Here is an 18,663-nt window from a genome sequence, read left to right as displayed (position 1 = left end):
ACTTTTGCCACCCACAGTCAAGTAACAGAGTAAATACAAGCTGAAAGACCGCAGAGATGGGCTCCTATCCAAAGACATTTTAGGTTTAGAACAATAAATACCTTTTAATCAGGTATCCTGAAAGGAGCCAAGATAGTTTCCCCTGAGCTGTACCTGTGCACTTTCTGATGGTGGCACTGTACACGAGAAAACAGGAGCACTGGATCGTTTCCCTCTGATACAACATTTTTAGAAGGTGGGAAGGCCTTCTCTCTAGATCCTGGCTTATTATCCTGGTTTTTAAGTGACATTAAAGTAGAGTTCCCTGGTCCAGATGTAATGGGATACTCTAGCTTAATGCAAGCCAGGATCTCCATGCTGAAGCCAGTGCACAATGGAAAGAGGAAGAAGATGGGAGGAACACATCGCCATAGTGCTTGTCCAAGGCTTCATAAACCATGGCTTATGAAAGCCATGTACGAATGACTGAGCATAGCTTATGTATACCTTAGTAATGGGTCTTCCAATGTGAAAGTCCAAAATGCATAGACCCAAAGTTAATAGCATCCTCAGGATATATAAAAGCCAATTTCCAATATTTTGTCACACTCTAGTGTAACCAAGAATCAGAACTCGGGGTAGGGCTATTCAAATTAAGAGATGGGGCTATTAGCAGGTCTAATTCTCAATGTAAGATGCCACCAGGAGAAAGAAGGAAGTTTAGCCCCCATTTCAGTGGTATCCACACAGGCACCCCTTTACTTTCCCCCATAATAATACTTCACTCCTATGGGGAAACGTGTTGTACTTGGGGACACTGTTTGGGTAAGACAAAAGCTGACCTAAACCCCTGCTACTGGCTGGCCTGAACACATAGAAGTGAAAAGTGTGCAGTGCACAGAGATGCATTACATGCGTCAGGAGTCTTGGCAATATATGCACCCTCCATCTACACACACACATGCAGACTTGTCACTACGATATGCATTTTGCTAGCACTGTAAAACACCATATTCTTTGGGGAATTTTAAATACTAATAGTATTGCAACACATGGCCTGGGCATTTTCAAGCACGCCTTACACATTGATCCTAAACTTCTACATAAACCTATCTGCAATACCACTGTAATGTCATGCTTAGAAGGTGCAGACACTGGTGCGCCACAATCCTAAGCATTTATGTGCCCATGCAACAACCCTTAGGAGCAAACCATTACACTGTGATGCACCAGCCACTACACTTATACTGTATATCTCAATTATCTCACAAACCTTAGCTAAGTACTGATGCTTGGACTCATCAAGAACAATCCAGAGAAAGCTGCAGTGAGCATACATCCCACTGAAATTAACGGTGCATACGTTTTTAAGTATGTTTTTAAATCTCACTGACATCAAAATGGGAATCGTTCAAATGAGCTTAACTTGTTTTGGTTTGCATGCAAGGGCTTCATTGGCACAAAGAAACTACATCAGAGTAAGTCTCGTTGAATTTTGTGGAACTTGCTTCTGAATAAATATATATAGAATTAGGCTGCAGGTGCATATGTACACTAAACTGTATGTGGAGGTCAGCTCAGTATAACAGAGCCAGGAATCCCTCTGTAAGTGAATTCAAAGACAGGCAGTCTTTTGTTAGAATCATCACGTTATGTCCAGACCAGACCCCTTATGTCCTCCTTGAAAAGTAAAGGGGCAGAGAGCAGTTATACATTGCATTTAGACCCAATTAAGCTTATTTTAAGCTCCAAGCATGGCATAATACAGCTCCATTAAACATGAGAACCTATTCAGACATCTGCTTTTGGGAAGACTGAGGAATTGCTGAAGACTGCAGGGGTAAGGGCCAAAATAGATGCCATGAGCACCTACGGAGGCTTCCCTTGAAGTGCAAACAGCAGCTTCAGAGAAGCGATTTTGGTTGGGACCAATCATGCAGTTAATGCCACATCTAGGCTACCCCATAGTCATAGCTGATAAAGGGACTCAAACTAGCAATACTTTGCGGAGATGACGAGCAGAATCTGGAGACTGGCAACAAATTACGAGAGTGATTTGTAATCCAGGCCAACCCATACCTACGTTGGTTGGTTGGTTGTGGCATATCAATTGCCTCAGAGGAAAAAGAGCACCAAGGCAACTCTTTTCCATTAGCTTCCCTGTCTTGACTTGAGGCAAGTAGCAAATGAACAAAACACTGTTTATAAGCTTGCTATAAACCAACTGAAAAGAAGCACAGTACTTCAACATAGGATGACTCTGGCTGCAATTCACAGCATTATCCCCCACAGTGTAGTTCCATTAAAGTAAGTGGAGCTGCTTTGGAATAAAAGGACTATGGTTTGTGGACCTAGACTGCGATCGTGACACACACTTACATGGAAGATATCTTTGAAATGCATGACATACTTCCGTGCAGTGGTGTAGCTAGGGAATTTTAAACCCTGGACTTAATGGCGTTATGGGGACCCCTTCTAATGGCTGTGTGTATGATTTCAGTTGTGAACCACACAACTGACATTTCTCTTTGCTGCCCCACCCCCCTCTGGCTCCACAACCACCATTCCACACTTTAGCACTGCTTCTTCAACATTCCTGATACGTTAGAACAACGAGAGAACTGTTCGCAAGCCCTAATAATAATGTTCAGATCATGTCCAGTTTTTTCCTTTTAAACTCAAATCGTAGCACCATCATGACTACAAGAATAAAATGGAGTTTGCAGGTGCCACTCTTGGGTGGTCATTTGGGGGGTCCAGGACCTGGACTCTGACTCCAAGGTACCATGTATGCACCACAGCTTCCATGTATGGGATCTGGAATTGAGATGCCAGGTTGTGAACCTAAGGAGAATGGGCAACAATCCAGCAAAAGTTAGTCATGCCTATGTTCCAATGGGATGGGACTTACTTGTGACCAACTTACATCCTATTTTATTTAATGGGGGTTTGCCAGATTGCAAAACTCAGAGTGTACCACTGACTTGGAAGTCCCACTCAAGTACTCTTCAGTGCTTTATTTTTTGAGAAAGTCAGCCATCATGCTAGAGGCCAGGAGTGGGTATTAAACTAAAGAGGACTGTAGAACTAAGACTGAGTAGAAGAAACCCAGATGGCTCAAGAAAGCAAGCAGAAAATTCCTGGGAGTATATTTGACACCTCTGCATTGAAAATTCATGAAAAGCAATGAAAAAACTACAATGTTGGGAACAGCAGTAGTTGGGGTGTGTGTGTGTGTGTGTGTGTAAGAGCACATTATCTGCCATGAAAAATGGTATACGCTCCTGCCCCCGCAAACAGCGTTATTCACCAAATCCAAACCACCATGTCTATACTGTTTTAACGACAGTAGTGAAGCTCTCCCGCTTTGGCCAAATTGCTGAAAGCTAAGCGGCAACTTTGTTTGCAATATCCTCAAACCAGAATCTAGTCAACAAGGTGGTCCGGGTGGGACTTCTCCAGGTTTCTCAAGGTTAGATAATAGCTATGATGGTCCACAACCCACTAAAGACAATAAAAATCCCTACTGATTAATTTCCATAACCATTAAAATCACTCTAAGATTGCAATCCTAAACATGCTTACTATGGCGTAAGCCCCATTAAACACAGTGGGGCTTACCTCTGGGTAAATGTGTATAGGATCAGGCTGCAAGTAAAGCAGCACTAAATCCAGTACTAACCCTGAACAGAACAAATTAATACAGAATGTCCCATTTCCCCTAACTAGATTGAATGACAGAAATAAAAAGGCATCTTACATTTCTAGAAAGGCATAAGCAGATTTACAGGGAAAGGACAATCTAGCCACGAATTTCTGTCCATCATTTCACTTTAACATTTTACCTTCCAGTAACTAAATGGCTTAGTTTTAGCGTTCAAGTTGAAACTGCGGATGTGTGAACAGAACAGGATTAGAAGAGCTCTAAGTAATATGTAATAGCAGACTAGAAATTCAGTGTTAAGCAGACATCTAGTGATTCTGGAGAGGTAAACTCCTTCAGTAGGTATGATTGTACTTAGAATCAAGCTATCCTCCTTTGCAGCAACATGGCTGAGAAATAGTTGCTCTCTTTTTAAAGATTCCCCAGTTCTGAAATATAGTATGCAAAAAGAAAAGTACTATCAATGGTTTATCTACAAGACAGCTAAAATATGCTATACAGGAGAAATTGTCCAAGCTTCAGCTACATCAAACATAGTTATTCCAAATAGGATTATAGTTTTAGTAACTTACTAACGGGATGCTGAAAACAACTGGCATTTTCAAGAGTACACTGTAGCCACTTCTTCAGTTGAGCATGAAGATGTATATATAACTAAGATTCAGGCACAAAAGGCAGAAAATATATTGGTATAAGAGTACATAGTATTGTAGATTCTCTTCCTCTTGGCAGCACCATAATTAGATTGCAATAACTATTGACGTTGTCTTTCACACACGCAGTAGTTTGGGTTGTATCTAATGATAGTCCTACTTAAGGTAGACCCATTGAAATGAATGAGACTTAAGTTAGACGAACATTGGATTCAACCCTTTGAGTCCCCCAATCTTCAAGGTTAAGGAAGGCTGGTTAGTTTAGAAAAAATAAAGACAGGGTGGAGTGGAGGGGTGTGTGGGGAGAACAATACAGGTTTATAAAATTCTGAGCCATAGGGAAAGAGTAAATAGGAAGAAACTAGTTTCACTCTGTGTAGTAGAACACAGGGTTAGCCAACAGAATGGATTGGAAATAGGTTCAAATGAAATGTAAGGAAATACCTCATCATGCGATGCTTAGTTAAATTATAGACAAATGTAGAGATGTTAGGTCTACCAATGGGATTAGCCACAGTGGAGGAACCTTCATGTCCAGAAACAATATACCTTTGACTACAAGATACTGAACTCAAACTACAGGAGATGGTTACCTCTGTCATTGTGACATTTCTGTCAGGCACCTGGCTGGCTACTGTGGGTCAGCATTAGATTTTTGGGGTAGACAAACTCATTGATTTAGACTTGCAGCCTTGCACTTTGATCCTGAAAAGACCAGGTGTAAGTTTTTATTTTTATTCAAGTAGGACTTATTTAAGTCCTACTTAAATAAATAAATGACACTTGTTTCAGCTGTAAAGCCATGATGGTGGGGGTGGGGTAGGGGATGAATCCCACTGGCATCAATGTATTGACATCAATGGGCATATGTTATCTTAAGTCCCCCTTAGTCGTAGACTAACAAGTTCATTTATGGCAGCCTGATATCACAGTCCCGAACACATTACTTGGAAAGAAATGTCACCAAAATCAGTTAAAGTTAATCCGAATAATTAGAGAAAGTAAGATGCGCCTACTCCCTATTTAAATCAATTGGATTTATGCTGCCAATCTTAAACATCTTTACTAGGGAGTGAGTCCCACTGAACTCCATGTAACTTATTTGCAAGTGATCATGGGCAGGATGCAAGCATACAGTGAAACACTTAGATCAATCAGACTTCAATGGGTCTAAAATGTAGCTAATTTTCTCTGGTTTGTCCCCATCGGATGTAGAATTGGGGTGTCATTCAAACATCACCCATCCATGTCATTTTGTCAGTGGATTCAGGATATATTTATATTGTGGATTTCAGGTATGTGCTCAGGAAGACTTTCAGAGGTTTGAGCATGTAGCAACTTTTGGAAAATCTCTCTGCAGTGGTTTGAGACAAGTGCAAGCTGTGGTCTTGGTCCAGCTGTCAAATCATTCACCAAATCCCTATAGAGTTCACTGGAGCAGAAGCAAGACGGAACCCCATTTCCTGATGTCTCAATGAACTTTTATCCTTTATTGGACATTATCATGTATGATTTGGCTTTAACCTACAAAAGAGCTTTTTAAAAGAAAGCTCTATTAGTAGCAGGGGAATGCCTAGCAAGTAATATTTTCTCTCAGACCAATTTTACACTGAAAAACAGCTTGAATACTATGAAGAAGCATTCAGTTGCTCGTGAAAATCCATATTTTAGAATTAAAGCTCATAGCTGTCATTTGCTTTTAATGAGGAAACATGCTCAAAGTTACCCAATGGAGCATGATTATTAGTTTTTAGTCAGCTAGGAGGTCTCCACCACGACACAGGGCAGATTGCCTTGGAAGATCTCAAGATAGAGAGAGAGAGAGAGAAAAAAAAAGGAAACCTCAAACTATCTGTGTAAACAAAAGTTGTTTACACACGTGGAGCTCCTCCACCTTTTGCTCTTGGTCATTCCCTCTGCAGGAACACAGCTTTTACTCCCAAAGCCCACACAGTGTAGGCTTGCCGCAATTTCTTTTTTTAACATGTACCCATTTCTCATACAGCAGACATGGGACGCTCTCTGGCTGGTTTCTCATGCAAGAGGCATGGAACATCAGCTTCACCACGACCACAACAACATGGTGGTGGGAGACTGTTCCACTACTTGGAAGAGGGATAAATATGTAAAAAGGTCCTTAAAGAGGGAGGAGCGGCCCTCTTTATCCTCCACCCCCAAAACAGTGTTCCTTCAGCGTCCCTGAACATATATGCCTGCTCTGAACGTGACACTGAGTGGGCAAGAACCACCTACCCATGCTGTGCTATGCACCTCCATCATCTCGTATACACCGAGTAAGAACATATGCTCTTACGAGTTCCGCACATGCGATGTTAGCCCGGCCGTACAGCACCCGTGCCAAACACTGCTCGTGCAGGCAAGGCGCCCCTGCTTAAGCAAGGTGCCAGGCATGTGCTACCCTGCACAGGTGAGTTCTTCTTTCCTCGCTTGGTGTCACCGCTGCGTGTGAATGTCCGCGAGCGCACCACTCGCCTGCACCCTCCAGCTGTTCCCCCAGCACAGCGTGCCAAACAGCACTAGCCCTTTACCCGCTGTGCATTCGCCCTTTGCCTGTGTGTGGCTGACTGCACGAGCGCGAGGAGGAGCCGCCATCCTGCCGCGCCCGAATCTCCCCCGGCGCACGCTTCACACACGCAGAGCCCAGGCGCACGGGTCCTCCCGGGTCTTTTGCGCGGGGGCAGCCCAGCGGGCAAGCGCGCGCGCGCGCGCTGTTCCCGCCTCGCCGGCGCGCGCCGGCTCTTCCACACGCGCAGTTCCCCGTCTGCGCCCGAACGGCCAGCCGCGCGCGCTCGCCCCGCTCGGCGCCTCCGCCGCTCACCTGCCGGCAGCGCTCGGAAGCTCCGCACCGTGTTGCCCTCCCGGAGGCGAAGCGGCTGGGGAGCGCCGGACGCCGGGTCCTCCGGCTGGCCGCTGGCCCCGCTGTACCTGCCGTAGAGCCGGAGCATGTGTTCCGACACCTTGTCCCCGGGCGGGAGGCGCGCGGCGCGCGGCTCGCCTGCCGCCGCCCGGCTTCTGCCGCCGCCGCCCGCTCCGGCCCCGACGGCGCTGTCCCCCAGCCCGCCCGGGCGCCCCCGCGCCGGCTCTCCGGCCGCCGCCGCCAGGCTCCAGCCGAGCCAGCAGCAGAGCAGCAGCGCGCGGGGAGAGCCCGCCATGCCGCCCGCGGCGCTTCCTCCTCCTCGGGGAGCCTCGTCCACGCGCGCCCGGCGCCGAGCGCGGAGAGGCCGGCCACGAGCCAGCGGCGGGGAAAGGCCCGCGGCAGGTGGGTGGGCGCGCGCGAAAGGAGGCACCCCGCCCTCGAGGCCCCGGGGGCCCGGGCTCGCGCCCCCGGCGTCGCCCGCGGAGGGGAGCGCTCCGGCGGCGCGCGCGCAACGGGCGGGCGGCGGCCGTCGCTCTCGCAGGTTCCTTCGCTCCAGCCGCGAGTGAGGCAGGCGCAGCCCTGGGCTGAGTTTTGTGCGGCGTGTGTGCAGAAGACCAGCGCCGGGTAATCGGCAGCCAATCGCGCCGCCTTCTCTCCTTTTAGCCCAGCCGGCTGCGAGAGCGAGCGAGCGAGCGAGAGAGTGAAGGGGTGGGGGGTGGGGATTACACCACCCCGAAGAAATACACGCACACCCGTCGCTGCCAAGAAGTCGATCACTCCCCTGGATGGTGTCTCTTGCCCCCGGCGGTAGCAACAGGAGAGGAGAGGCTGTGGGTAGGGAGGAGGAGGGATGGGTTTTCTGTTCTGCCCACCTGGGTAACTCTCTGGGGAAACACCCCCCCCCCGAAAATATGAAACGTGACACTGAACCGTCTTTATGGCTTGCAATATGTTCTAGTTATGGGATGGCTGTTGTGAGCTCTGTATGGCTGAAAATTAATCTGTTCACTTTTCTTTTCTCCGTTTTTTAAACTTTGGAATAGTTTACAGACTTTTCTGCGGGCATTCCCCTTCCTCCCCCCCCCCTGCCACCTCTGCCCAGATTGTAACCCAATTGTGAATTGGTTGTTCTGTAGGCACTTCTACAAAGGACACTAAAGTGATCCTTAGAATCAGCAGGTATCATTTTGGATTATGTTCCTGAAGAGGAAGACAGCAACTTTGAAATGAAACCTATTATCTACATTAGCATTCTGATTTGTTTTTCATTTGACTTGCAAGACATTTTAGAAATTAGGCACTTGTGAAAAATACTCCTTATTGGTTGCTAGCATAAACTGCTTGTTTGCCCAGTTCTTATATAGCAGGTTCAAGTGTTCAAAATTAGCACAGCACTCTTCACAATAGTTCTGTAAGGTAGGACAGAATTATCCACACATTACAGGTAGGGGCAAGGAGCTGAGGGTGAGAAGGCTCAATGGTCTTATAGGCCCCTTCCAACCCTACTAGTCTATGATTCTATGAATATCGCAGCATGGTGAAGACCAGATAGCCTACTCATGGCTCATGAGAGGATTGAACTGACAACTGCCTGGGGTTGCACTCTTAGTCACTCTGTGAAGATGTTAAAATGAAGAAAATTGGACTTGCCAGTGACAAAACTAAACAAAACCCCATACAGAGTCAGTTTTTTCATCCCACTATTGCACAGAAACGAGTGGCTGGCTGGCTGTTGTTTTAGGGTGTATTTGCACGGGAGCTCAGTCAGGTGACTTTTGAAAACAAACATAACCTGTGCCACTCCTCTTGCTCAGTCATGCTTTAATTTCCTCTGCATTACAACATCAGGCAGAACTAGACAAGGTGTTTCTGACTCACTCAGAACTGCAACCCATGAGCCACTTACTCCAGAAGAGCAGTGCTGAAACATCACTGGGACTTGAGCATGATTACAGTGGGGCACGAGGTTTGCGGATTATGGTCTTGGTTTTACAAAGAGCCCAAATGATAACCCACTTCAGCTGGTTTAGATGGGCTTTAGGATGGGTTAATTGATTTCCTTTGAAATGAATGGAACTAACACTTAAATCCTAAGAACATGTATTATTGAAATCAGTTGGATTTACTGTGCTTTAACTGATGGATGCACTGCAGCAGCCCCACGATCGGCTTTTTTTCTTCCTCTTCTTTATGATCAAAAGCTTAATGGCACTAAACACAACTTGCATATTACATTCTGATTTTGGGGTCCCTGATACAGGATTATGTATAGTCCCCCAGTTAGTTTCTGGCTTTGGCAGTTCCTTTCCACATTCAACCACGAGAAAGCACATCCCCACCCCCCACATCCCAGACCATTGGACTCTACTCGCTGAACGTGCCGCGGTGTCCCCCGTCAACTGTGCACCAGATATAAGAGCATTCCTCAACAGAAATGGAGTCCTGGTCAGCTGGAACTCTTAATTCACACATCTGGAAGCAAGCAAAAACACAATCAATTAGTGAAACCAGAGATTAAGCAGAAAGAGAGGAGAATTCATTTTTTCCTAGGTTTTATTGAAGTGCCTGTTTGACCCTAGATAACTTGTAGGGAAAGAACTATGAAAGCTTCATTGCAATCTTCTTCCCAGTGTCACTTGCTTCATCATTTTGATACTTGATTGATTTATGGCTCATGTATTATATATGATTTATTTATTAAGCTTACAACTTCAGACAAGATGGTTTGCTGCTGCAGATCCATGAAGCTAGTTCTCCCCCCCACACACACACGTTATTGGATGTGCATTTATTTAACGGGAGCCTTCTATACCACATGAAAAACCCTGTTTTCAAGGGGAATGCTAGAAGTAGGTTGTGATATGGCATATGAATCCGCCACTCAAGTGAAAAAGTAAGTAAAAATGAATAAATACTGCCAGATTAGGTGAAGTTCTAGGGCATACCTAAAGCAGGGTGGGCAGTTTCTTTTTGGGGGGTCCTGACCAGTATAGAAATTCACATGATTATTTATTTATGTATTTATTGCATTTATATCCCACCTTTTTTCCTCTCGCAAGGAGCCCAAGGCGACTTACATTATCCTCCTCTCCATTTTATCCTCACAACAACAACCCTGTGAGGTAGGATGGGCTGAGAGTCTGTGACAGGCCCAAAGTCACCCAGTGGGCTTCCATGGCCAAGTGGGGTCTAGAACCCGGATCTCCCGGCTCCCAGTCCAACGGTCTTGCCACTATACCACAGTGGCTCTCTTTTTATGTGACTGCTATTTGCATAGTGGTCATATAAAAACCCACCCCAGTTATCAGGTCTACTCTACGCTACTTTACACGGGACGGTTCTTTATTTGAGGAGCTGCCCAGGCCAAGCCTGGTTCAATACAAAGAAGAACCATAAGTTGGGAGAGCAGCAGGGACCTTGAAGTGGTCCTCAGCCCTTGGCATCCAGACAGCGGACTCAGCAGGCACACAGGTCACCTGGTCCTGGTTCCCTGCTTTATGATGAGATGTATTTCTATTTGAATTATAGTCATTATTTCTAAATATGCTTCTATACATGTAAGTCAGCATATGGACATTTTATGCAAACCTGTATCCTGGTATGTCCTCTCATTCTGGCAGTGTGCATGTGGCCACCTTAGCTGTCCTACATAGAGGTGGCCTCTCAATGTATAAACAGTAAGACTCAGATGCAAGCAGTGGAGGCTGGTGGCTCCGATGTCAGTGGGGCGGTGAATCCGCTCCGGGTTTTAGTCAGAACCAGTCAGAACTCCAAAGGAGCATCCAAGGTGCGTGGATAGCTCCTTTAGAGTTCTGACTGAAACCCGGAGTGGATTCACCATCCCACTGACATCAGAGCCACCAGCCTCCATTGTGAAGAGAGTATTTGGTGTGGGTAGAAGATCTCCTGGGCTAAAAGGCCCAGTGAAGTGATTCTCCCACCTCTCAGCCTGGCCAGCATAAGCCAAAAGGGCTTTGGAAGTAGCACAGGATCAGCTACTTCATCCCACCCAACTATAACTATTCCTTGTGATTACAGCCTGAACCAAAAACATGTGTACTTCCTCCTTAATATGTGCTGTTAAGGTGCAATCCTCTCATCGTGTCAGAGTGTTCTGAGGTTGGAACACTCCGACCTCTCCAAAGCCCTGCTGGGCTCCTTCCAGCCGGGCAGAGGTGAGGGAGCAGTCATGCTTGCTGCGCGCGCACTCTCACTCTTTTCGTAACCCTTTCCATCTCACTGCAAGCAATGGGAGGGGAATCATTTACACCAGCTTCAAGCCTGGTGTAAATGTTTTGCCATGTTGGGGGCATGCATGGGGGCTGGAAGGGCTTTGGATCATCATCTGAGGCCCTCCTCCAGGTGCTGCTGGTAAAGGAGGCAAGGTGGGTGGCTATGAGAAAGAGGGCATTTTCTGCCATGGCTCCCCGTTTGTGGAATGTTCTCCCCAGAGTGGCTTGCCTGGTGCCTACTTTACAGTCTTTCCAGCACCAAGTGAAGACCCTTTTATTCTCCCAGGGATTTTTAAAGAACCATTTTAGTGCTTTTTAGTACTTTATTCTGCTGCTGGTTTGAATTTGGTGTTCTTCTGCAGAGTTTTTATTTTCTGTTTTAATGTTTTGTTCAGTCATTCAGTCGTGTCCTCCTCTTTGTGACCCCATGGACCATAGCATGCCAGGCCTTCCTGTCCTTCGCTCTCTCCCGGAGCGCTCTCAAGTTCATGTTTTAATGTTTACTGTATTTTAATGTTTGTTTGTACACTGCCTAGAGAACTTTGGTTATTGGGCAGTTTAAAAGTACAGTAAATAAATAAATACAAATGAATAAATAAATTCTAGAGCATCTCCTACTCCACACATACCACAGACACAATCTTCCCCCTTTTCCAACATCAGAGCTCTGACATCAGAGAGATGAGGGGTGCAGAGCTTTCTGTGGGGCGGGGGGGGGGAGCATTAGAGATCCAACCTCCAAGATTTAAGCTCTGTTTCCAGCCTTGGAAGGGGATTTCTGAACTATCCCATGGCCCCTGAGATGCTGTCCCAAGGGCCATAGGATTGCCCTACCAGGATTACGACCTTGATCTATTATTTAATGTGCCTTCCCCCCCTCCCGCTCCCCTCCACAGCTTAATTTTTCCTCTGCTTGTCTATCAGAAATTGATGTCTATCCTTTTCCTAGTGGCATTCTATACATCTGAAAATCTTTTCCAGAACTGTGTTATTTTTTCCTCAGCTGCAACATTTCCTGTTCTTCCTACTGCCTTTCATCTGGTTGGGGAACACTGAAATATATAGTACTTTATTTCATTTGAAGTTTTGAAATTACATTTTATAGTAACCTGTGTTCGTACATGTATTTGTGATGATTCAAAACTGAAACTATTCAATAATTACAAGCGATACAGTTACAGCGAATATAAATATCTCTTCCTACTTTTATTTGCCTTTAGGGGAAGAAAGTGTACCCGCAAGATAAAGCCAAGATATACTCTTTCCCCATGTGAACATTTTGCATATAAACATAATATTTTATTTAACTGGCTTTATTCAGTGTGGCCGTTCCAAACAGTTATTTATTCTTTTATTTATTAAATACATTTATATGCTGCCCTTTAGTATAAAATATTCTCAGAGCAGCTAACAATAAAGAATAAAACAGTAAAATAAAATACAACACTACTATAAAAATTCAGATAAATAATGGAATAAAACTAGCATAATTTTTAAAAAATGCTTTAGAAAAAACACCCAGAAATTAAAACCTCAGGGAAATTTGGGCCTGACGGCCAAATAACAAAATTGGCCCCAGACTTCTTGGGGAGAAAATGGCACGATGTTGATGCCACGACTGAGAAGACCTTCTCTCCAGGAGGTACCAGCCCATTCTGAGGAGCCTCTGATGATGATATGGAACATAGTAGTCGGCCTAAGATCACACTATTTATGTGGGGAAGATCTTTGAATGGCTGACAATACAACCGAAACAACACAGTGGTTGTTGCACTCACCTGGGACTGCCCCAGGGGCAGAGAGCCCCTTCTTGTCTGGGGGCCGGATTGACCTCCCAAATAAAACTGGCAGGCCGGATGATGTCAGGGGGCAGAGCCCCACCCCACTGATGTCATCCACCCCCGGAGCCCATTTTGGCTTTCTTGATGCAGAAAGAGGCACAGAGCAAGGGACCTTGTCACCGCCAAGCTTCTGCATGGAACCTTTCCCAGGATGTCTTGTGGGGAATTAGGGCTGGTTTCAACCTGGTTTAACCTTTGCAGTGCAAGTATGGCCCATGGCTATGTTGGAATGAGATGGGGCTGCAGTTTGCTTCCTTGCTGCCCTGGTAACCTATCAGCATCCATCTGTACTTTCACATCCTGTGGTTTGTTTGCAATCATGGCACTAGTAAGCAACTGGTCTTTCACTGTGCCTGCAGAACAGAAAGCATTCTAAGAATTTCAACGTAAGATTCATGTAGACTTTTGGTTAAGATCATTTTATGCATGCAAGAAATTTCCTAGACTGTAATTATCATCGACTAATGATTTAAATCATTTCTGCATTTACTGTTTAATTAAGAAAGCTTTTTCATTGCACCACGGGATAAGTTTTGTTGTGCTTACTTTACAGTTCCAAGTGATCCCTTTGATGTCAGCTCTTGTGAGGAAAGCAAAACTTTGCTCGATGTCGTGCTTTGGATAAACTGGAGGCACACAGAGGTGTGTGCATGTATGCATGTAAACACTTGGTGCAGGGTTGGGTGGGAATAGTATTGGCTCCGTGAGGTGTTAAGAATTACAGAATGTCCAATCCTTTTGCATTCTTGACGAATGAAGATTGTCTTGACTGGGATTGTATAATGTGTATGTTCTTTAGCCCCATTTATTAACACATTGAATAACTTGCTTTATAGCAATGGGGACAGGAAGAGAGTTTCTACTTCCTTGATATTTCTTTCTATGTTGAACCTACCTGACTTTGAGGGCTCAGGAGGGGAAACAACAAAAGCAATAATGTATCATACCCACTAAGCATAAACAGAAATCAATCCACGCATACCCCATAGTGGCCGCTAAAGGCCAGTACACGCACGGTGGTCTCCTAGCACTTCTGGAGAATGTTCAGATTTTTAATCGGGCAGGTTTTCAGGGGAAAGTAGTCTTGGAGCAACCGCCGAGAATGCATCTGCTTGTCTTCACCACATGGACTTGATACATAAATGGAATAATTATGAACATGCTCTAGAAAAAACACAAAGGAGCAGGTGGCATAAGTATGTAAACTCCCAGGTTTTATGGCTTTATAGTTTAAATGCAGACTCGCAGAGGGGTTGTTTTTGGCTTTGTAGTTTCAAAGCAGCATTAAGTGCACATCTCATTCTAGTTCTTTTTTCTGTGTTTTGGGGCATGTGGTTTGATCACCCTAGCAGAAGGTCTGCTGTGGGGAGTGTGACTCTTGTTGATTCTCCTAAAACACCCGGCGGTGTTTCATACCGCAAGTCATGGCATCCTTCTGGATCATTTGGCCAGGATAGGACTTGGAGGCACTGCTTTGTGATGTCTCAGATCCTTCTTGGGGAATTGTACCCAAAAGGTGGTGCTGGGAGGCTGTTCCGCCCTGTGGCCTTTGGCTTGTGATGTACCACAAAGTCAGTCTTGTCTCCCATGCTTTTTAGTAGCTACATGAAACTGCTGGGAAAGATCATCCAGAGATTTGGACTGACATATCATCGATATATGCTCTACTGTTTGTTAGCACCAACCAGTCCTAAGGAAGATAGTGGATACCCTGAATGTGTGTTTGGACTCAGTTCTGGGATGGATGGAGGTGAACAAGCTAAAACTTAATTCAAGAAGACAGAGGGTTTATTGGTCAGGGAGTTTGCTGATCTGGATACAGATAAACAACTTGCCCTTGACTACATTGCATTCTCCCTGAAGGAACCAATGTGCAGTCTGTGGGGGCTCCTAGGCTCACTATCTTTGGATGCTCAGGTGACACGCACCTTTTATGCTTTGGCTGACTGAGCAACTGCTACTGTACGTGCAGAATGTGAATACTGCCATAGTCATGCATGCCCTCATTATTTCTAGACTGGAGTATTGCAGTGCTCTACAGCAGGCTGCCTTTAAATCAGGGGTAGGGAACCTTTTTCGGCCCAAGGGCCATATTGCTTCTGGGGGATGCAAGCCAGCAGTAGGCAGAGTCAAATCCAAAAGTGGGTGGGGCACCCCACTGCTGACACTTGGTCTGATGTGATTGCCTGTAAACACACTCGTGTAAACACACACTGCCCCTCCCCAGCTGTGATCAGGCTTTTTAAAAGCCTGACTGCAGTAGGGGAGGGATGGTTTGCAGGGAGGGGCCCAGGACTGGGGAGGGAAAGGTTAGCCCTCCCTTCCCCAGTAGCCACCCCATGAAATGCCCCATCCTGCAGTGCAATTAGGGGTTGCTGTTTTTGAAGCCTGATTTCAGCTGGGGAGGGGCGATTTTTCAGTCTTGGGGAGGTGGCAGTGTTGGGGAGGGTTAGCCATTTCTTGCTTGGCATGGTATGTTATAGTAGACTTACAAATAAGGCTATAAAAGGTACTAGATTGCCTGCCTATGCATAACTATGTTAGCCATTTGTAGCTTAAAAGAGGAGTGGTGAAAGAACCAGCCCCTGAACCGCTTACCTGATGGGTCACCTGCAGGCAATTCTTCCTTGCTATAGGTACCCTGGGAAAGTGGCTATTTATAAGCCTGCTTGAAAGGCGTCACAGGCTTATGATGGGCCCAAAGCAAGAACAGTATTTTCTTCTTGTAACGGTGTGTTCTTTTCTGTCTGGCTTTAACCTGTTCTGCACCTGTGTTTCAGTTTTCTTTATTAAAGCACATGCCTGGCCTACAGGGCCAGAATGAGAGGTAGAGAAAACATGTTCATTTTGGTTTGCTTTCTTTTCTCTGCTTGAATTCTGGCATTTCATGGAAGGTTTTGCAGCTGGGATACCACCTCAGCCTCATTCTAGAAAACTGTCTTCTAAGTGGCCAATATTTGTTTGAGCAACAACAAGGAAATAAAAAGCAAAGAATGTCCAAGGTGATATGAGCTTAGCAAATGCTGGGTTGATGCAGTTGAGGATCACGTGAACTCTGAGCACACCAACGCAAGCACTACCCAGTGGGCACTGCATGTCAATTTGAGCGGGGTGGGAATGTCGGCATTTCTGAGTTTGTGGCCCCAATCCAGCTAAAGTTAGCCATGAATAGCTTTGTTCCATTAGTTTCAATGGGTTGGATCCAGACATAGCCATGCTTAGAGTTGACTGATTGAAAGCAATTACGTTAGAAATGATTTACCTGCCCCATTGACTTCAGTGGGCCTCCTCTAAGCACAACTAAGCCTGGATCCAATCCAAGTGGTCTTTGCATTAGCTGGATTGTGGCCCATATGTGCGTGTGCATACATACAGAGAAAAGTTTGTAGCAAATGTAAAAACTTCATGGGGAGTCTCCCTTAAAATTGGTAACAGAAACCAATAGGGAACCATTTTAGTCTCCCAGGACATTCTGTTGCAGAGCTTAAAGTTGCCATACTCCAACAAAAAAAGTTTCAAAGGGAGACTCCAGCATGAAGCTGCCAAACTGGAATTCATAAACAAATTTGACACCGTGGAACTTGGCTTCAACAACTTTTGGGAATTCTCTTTAGCTGTGCGTTTACACTTTTGATCTTGCTAGGTCTATTTGTCTTCATTGGCTGCTAGTTGGGAGTGGGTCACACCCATGCTGATTGGATCTTGTATTTATTTGATTGGATTCTGTATGAAATTGTTCTCTGAATAGTACTGTGAGACACGCCTGTTGCTGCTGACACTTCCATTGCTTGACCTTTTGGTACTGCTGAGTTAAAAAACCTCCACAACTTGTTATTTTTCTCTCTGAACACAATATACACCTACCCACTTAGGTGACTTGTTCTTGTTTCTGATGAAGTGGGGTCTGGGCCACAAACGCTTGTGTCACAATTAGGGATAGGGAAGAAATGTTAGGTTCACATTGCTCTTTGAAGCTATTTGCTCTTTGTGCACTAATACACAAACTGAAGTACAGTTATCCTTTGTTATTTGGAGTTCTCCAAATTTTGTGGTACAGTACTGATAAAAAGGATGTGTACAAAAGGTGTGCCTATTTAAGGAAATAGGCACACCACTGATGCCGAAGAAGCTGAGGTTGATCGGTTCTATGAAGACCTACAACACCTTCTAGAACTAACACCCCCAAAAGATGTCCTCTTCATCATAGGGGATTGGAATGCTAAAGTAGGAAGTCAAGAAATCACCGGGATAACAGGCAGGCATGGCCTTGGTTTACAAAATGAAGCAGGACAAAGGCTAATAGAGTTTTGCCAAGAGAACACGCTGATCATAGCAAACACTCTTTTCCAACAGCACAAGAGGCAACTCTACACATGGACATCACCAGATGGTCAATATCGAAATCAGATTGATTATGTCCTTTGCAGCCAAAGATGGAGAAGCTCTATACAGTCAGTCAAAACAAGACCTGGAGCTGACTGTGGCTCAGATCATGAGCTGCTTCTTGCAAAATTTCGGCTTAAATTGAAGAACGTAGGGAAAACCACTAAACCATTCAGGTATGACCTAAATCCTATCCCTTATGAATATACAGTGGAGGTGAGGAATAGATTTCAGGGATTAGACCTGATAGACAGAGTGCCTGAGGAACTATGGACGGAGGTCCGTAACATTGTTCAGGAGGCAGCAACTCAATCCATCCCAAAGAAAAAGAAATGCAAGAAAGCCAAGTGGCTGTCTGAGGAGGCTTTACAAGTAGCTGAGGAAAGAAGGGAAGCGAAAAGCAAGGGAGAAAGGGGAAGATATATCCAACTGAATGCAGAGTTCCAGAGAATAGCAAGGAGAGACAAGAAGGCCTTCTTAAATGAACAATGCAAAGAAATCGAGGAAAACAACAGAATGGGAAAGACTAGAGATCTCTTCAAGAAAATTGGAGATCTCAAGGGAACGTTTTGTGCAAAGACAGGCATGATAAAGGACAAAGAAGGCAGGGACCTTACAGAAGCAGATGAGATTAAGAAGAGGTGGCAAGAATACACAGAAGAACTATACAGGAAAGATCTGAATGTCCCTGATAGCCATGATAGTGCGGTCACTGAACTTGAGCCGGACATCCTAGAGGGTGAAGTCAAGTGGGCCTTAGGAAGCATTACTAACAACAAAGCTAGCGGAGATGACAGTATTCCAGCTGAGCTATTTAAAATCCTAAAAGATGATGCTGTTAAAGTGCTGCACCCAATATGCCAACAAATTTGGAACACTCAACAGTGGCCACAAGACTGGAAAAGGTCAGTTTACATTCCAATTCCAAAGATGGGCAACACCAAAGAGTGTTCAAACTACCGCACAGTTGCACTCATTTCACATGTCAGCAAGGTGATGCTCAAAATCCTACAAGCTAGGCTTCAGCAGTATG

The 18,663-nt window shown here is 45.2% G+C and overlaps 1 protein-coding gene across 1 annotated transcript in view; it reads right to left on the bottom strand.

Annotated features, from left to right (window-relative positions):
* Window positions 1-7,836, bottom strand: part of BMP3 (bone morphogenetic protein 3) — a 43,236-nt gene extending 35,400 nt beyond the window's left edge. The window contains exon 1 of the mRNA XM_084855447.1: window positions 7,136-7,836. Coding sequence (XP_084711573.1) covers window positions 7,136-7,469 — 334 coding nt within the window. The 5' untranslated portion in view covers window positions 7,470-7,836. The remainder of the gene's footprint in view (window positions 1-7,135) is intronic.
* Between the last annotated feature and the right edge of the window lie 10,827 nt (window positions 7,837-18,663).

This window comes from Heloderma suspectum, chromosome 5 (assembly GCF_057233095.1).
Source record: "Heloderma suspectum isolate Gila_16-S chromosome 5, 16-S_ref, whole genome shotgun sequence".
Lineage (NCBI taxonomy): Eukaryota > Metazoa > Chordata > Lepidosauria > Squamata > Helodermatidae > Heloderma > Heloderma suspectum.
The sequence above is the reverse complement of the archived record's forward strand: the minus strand, read 5'-3'. Positions and strand labels throughout refer to the sequence as shown.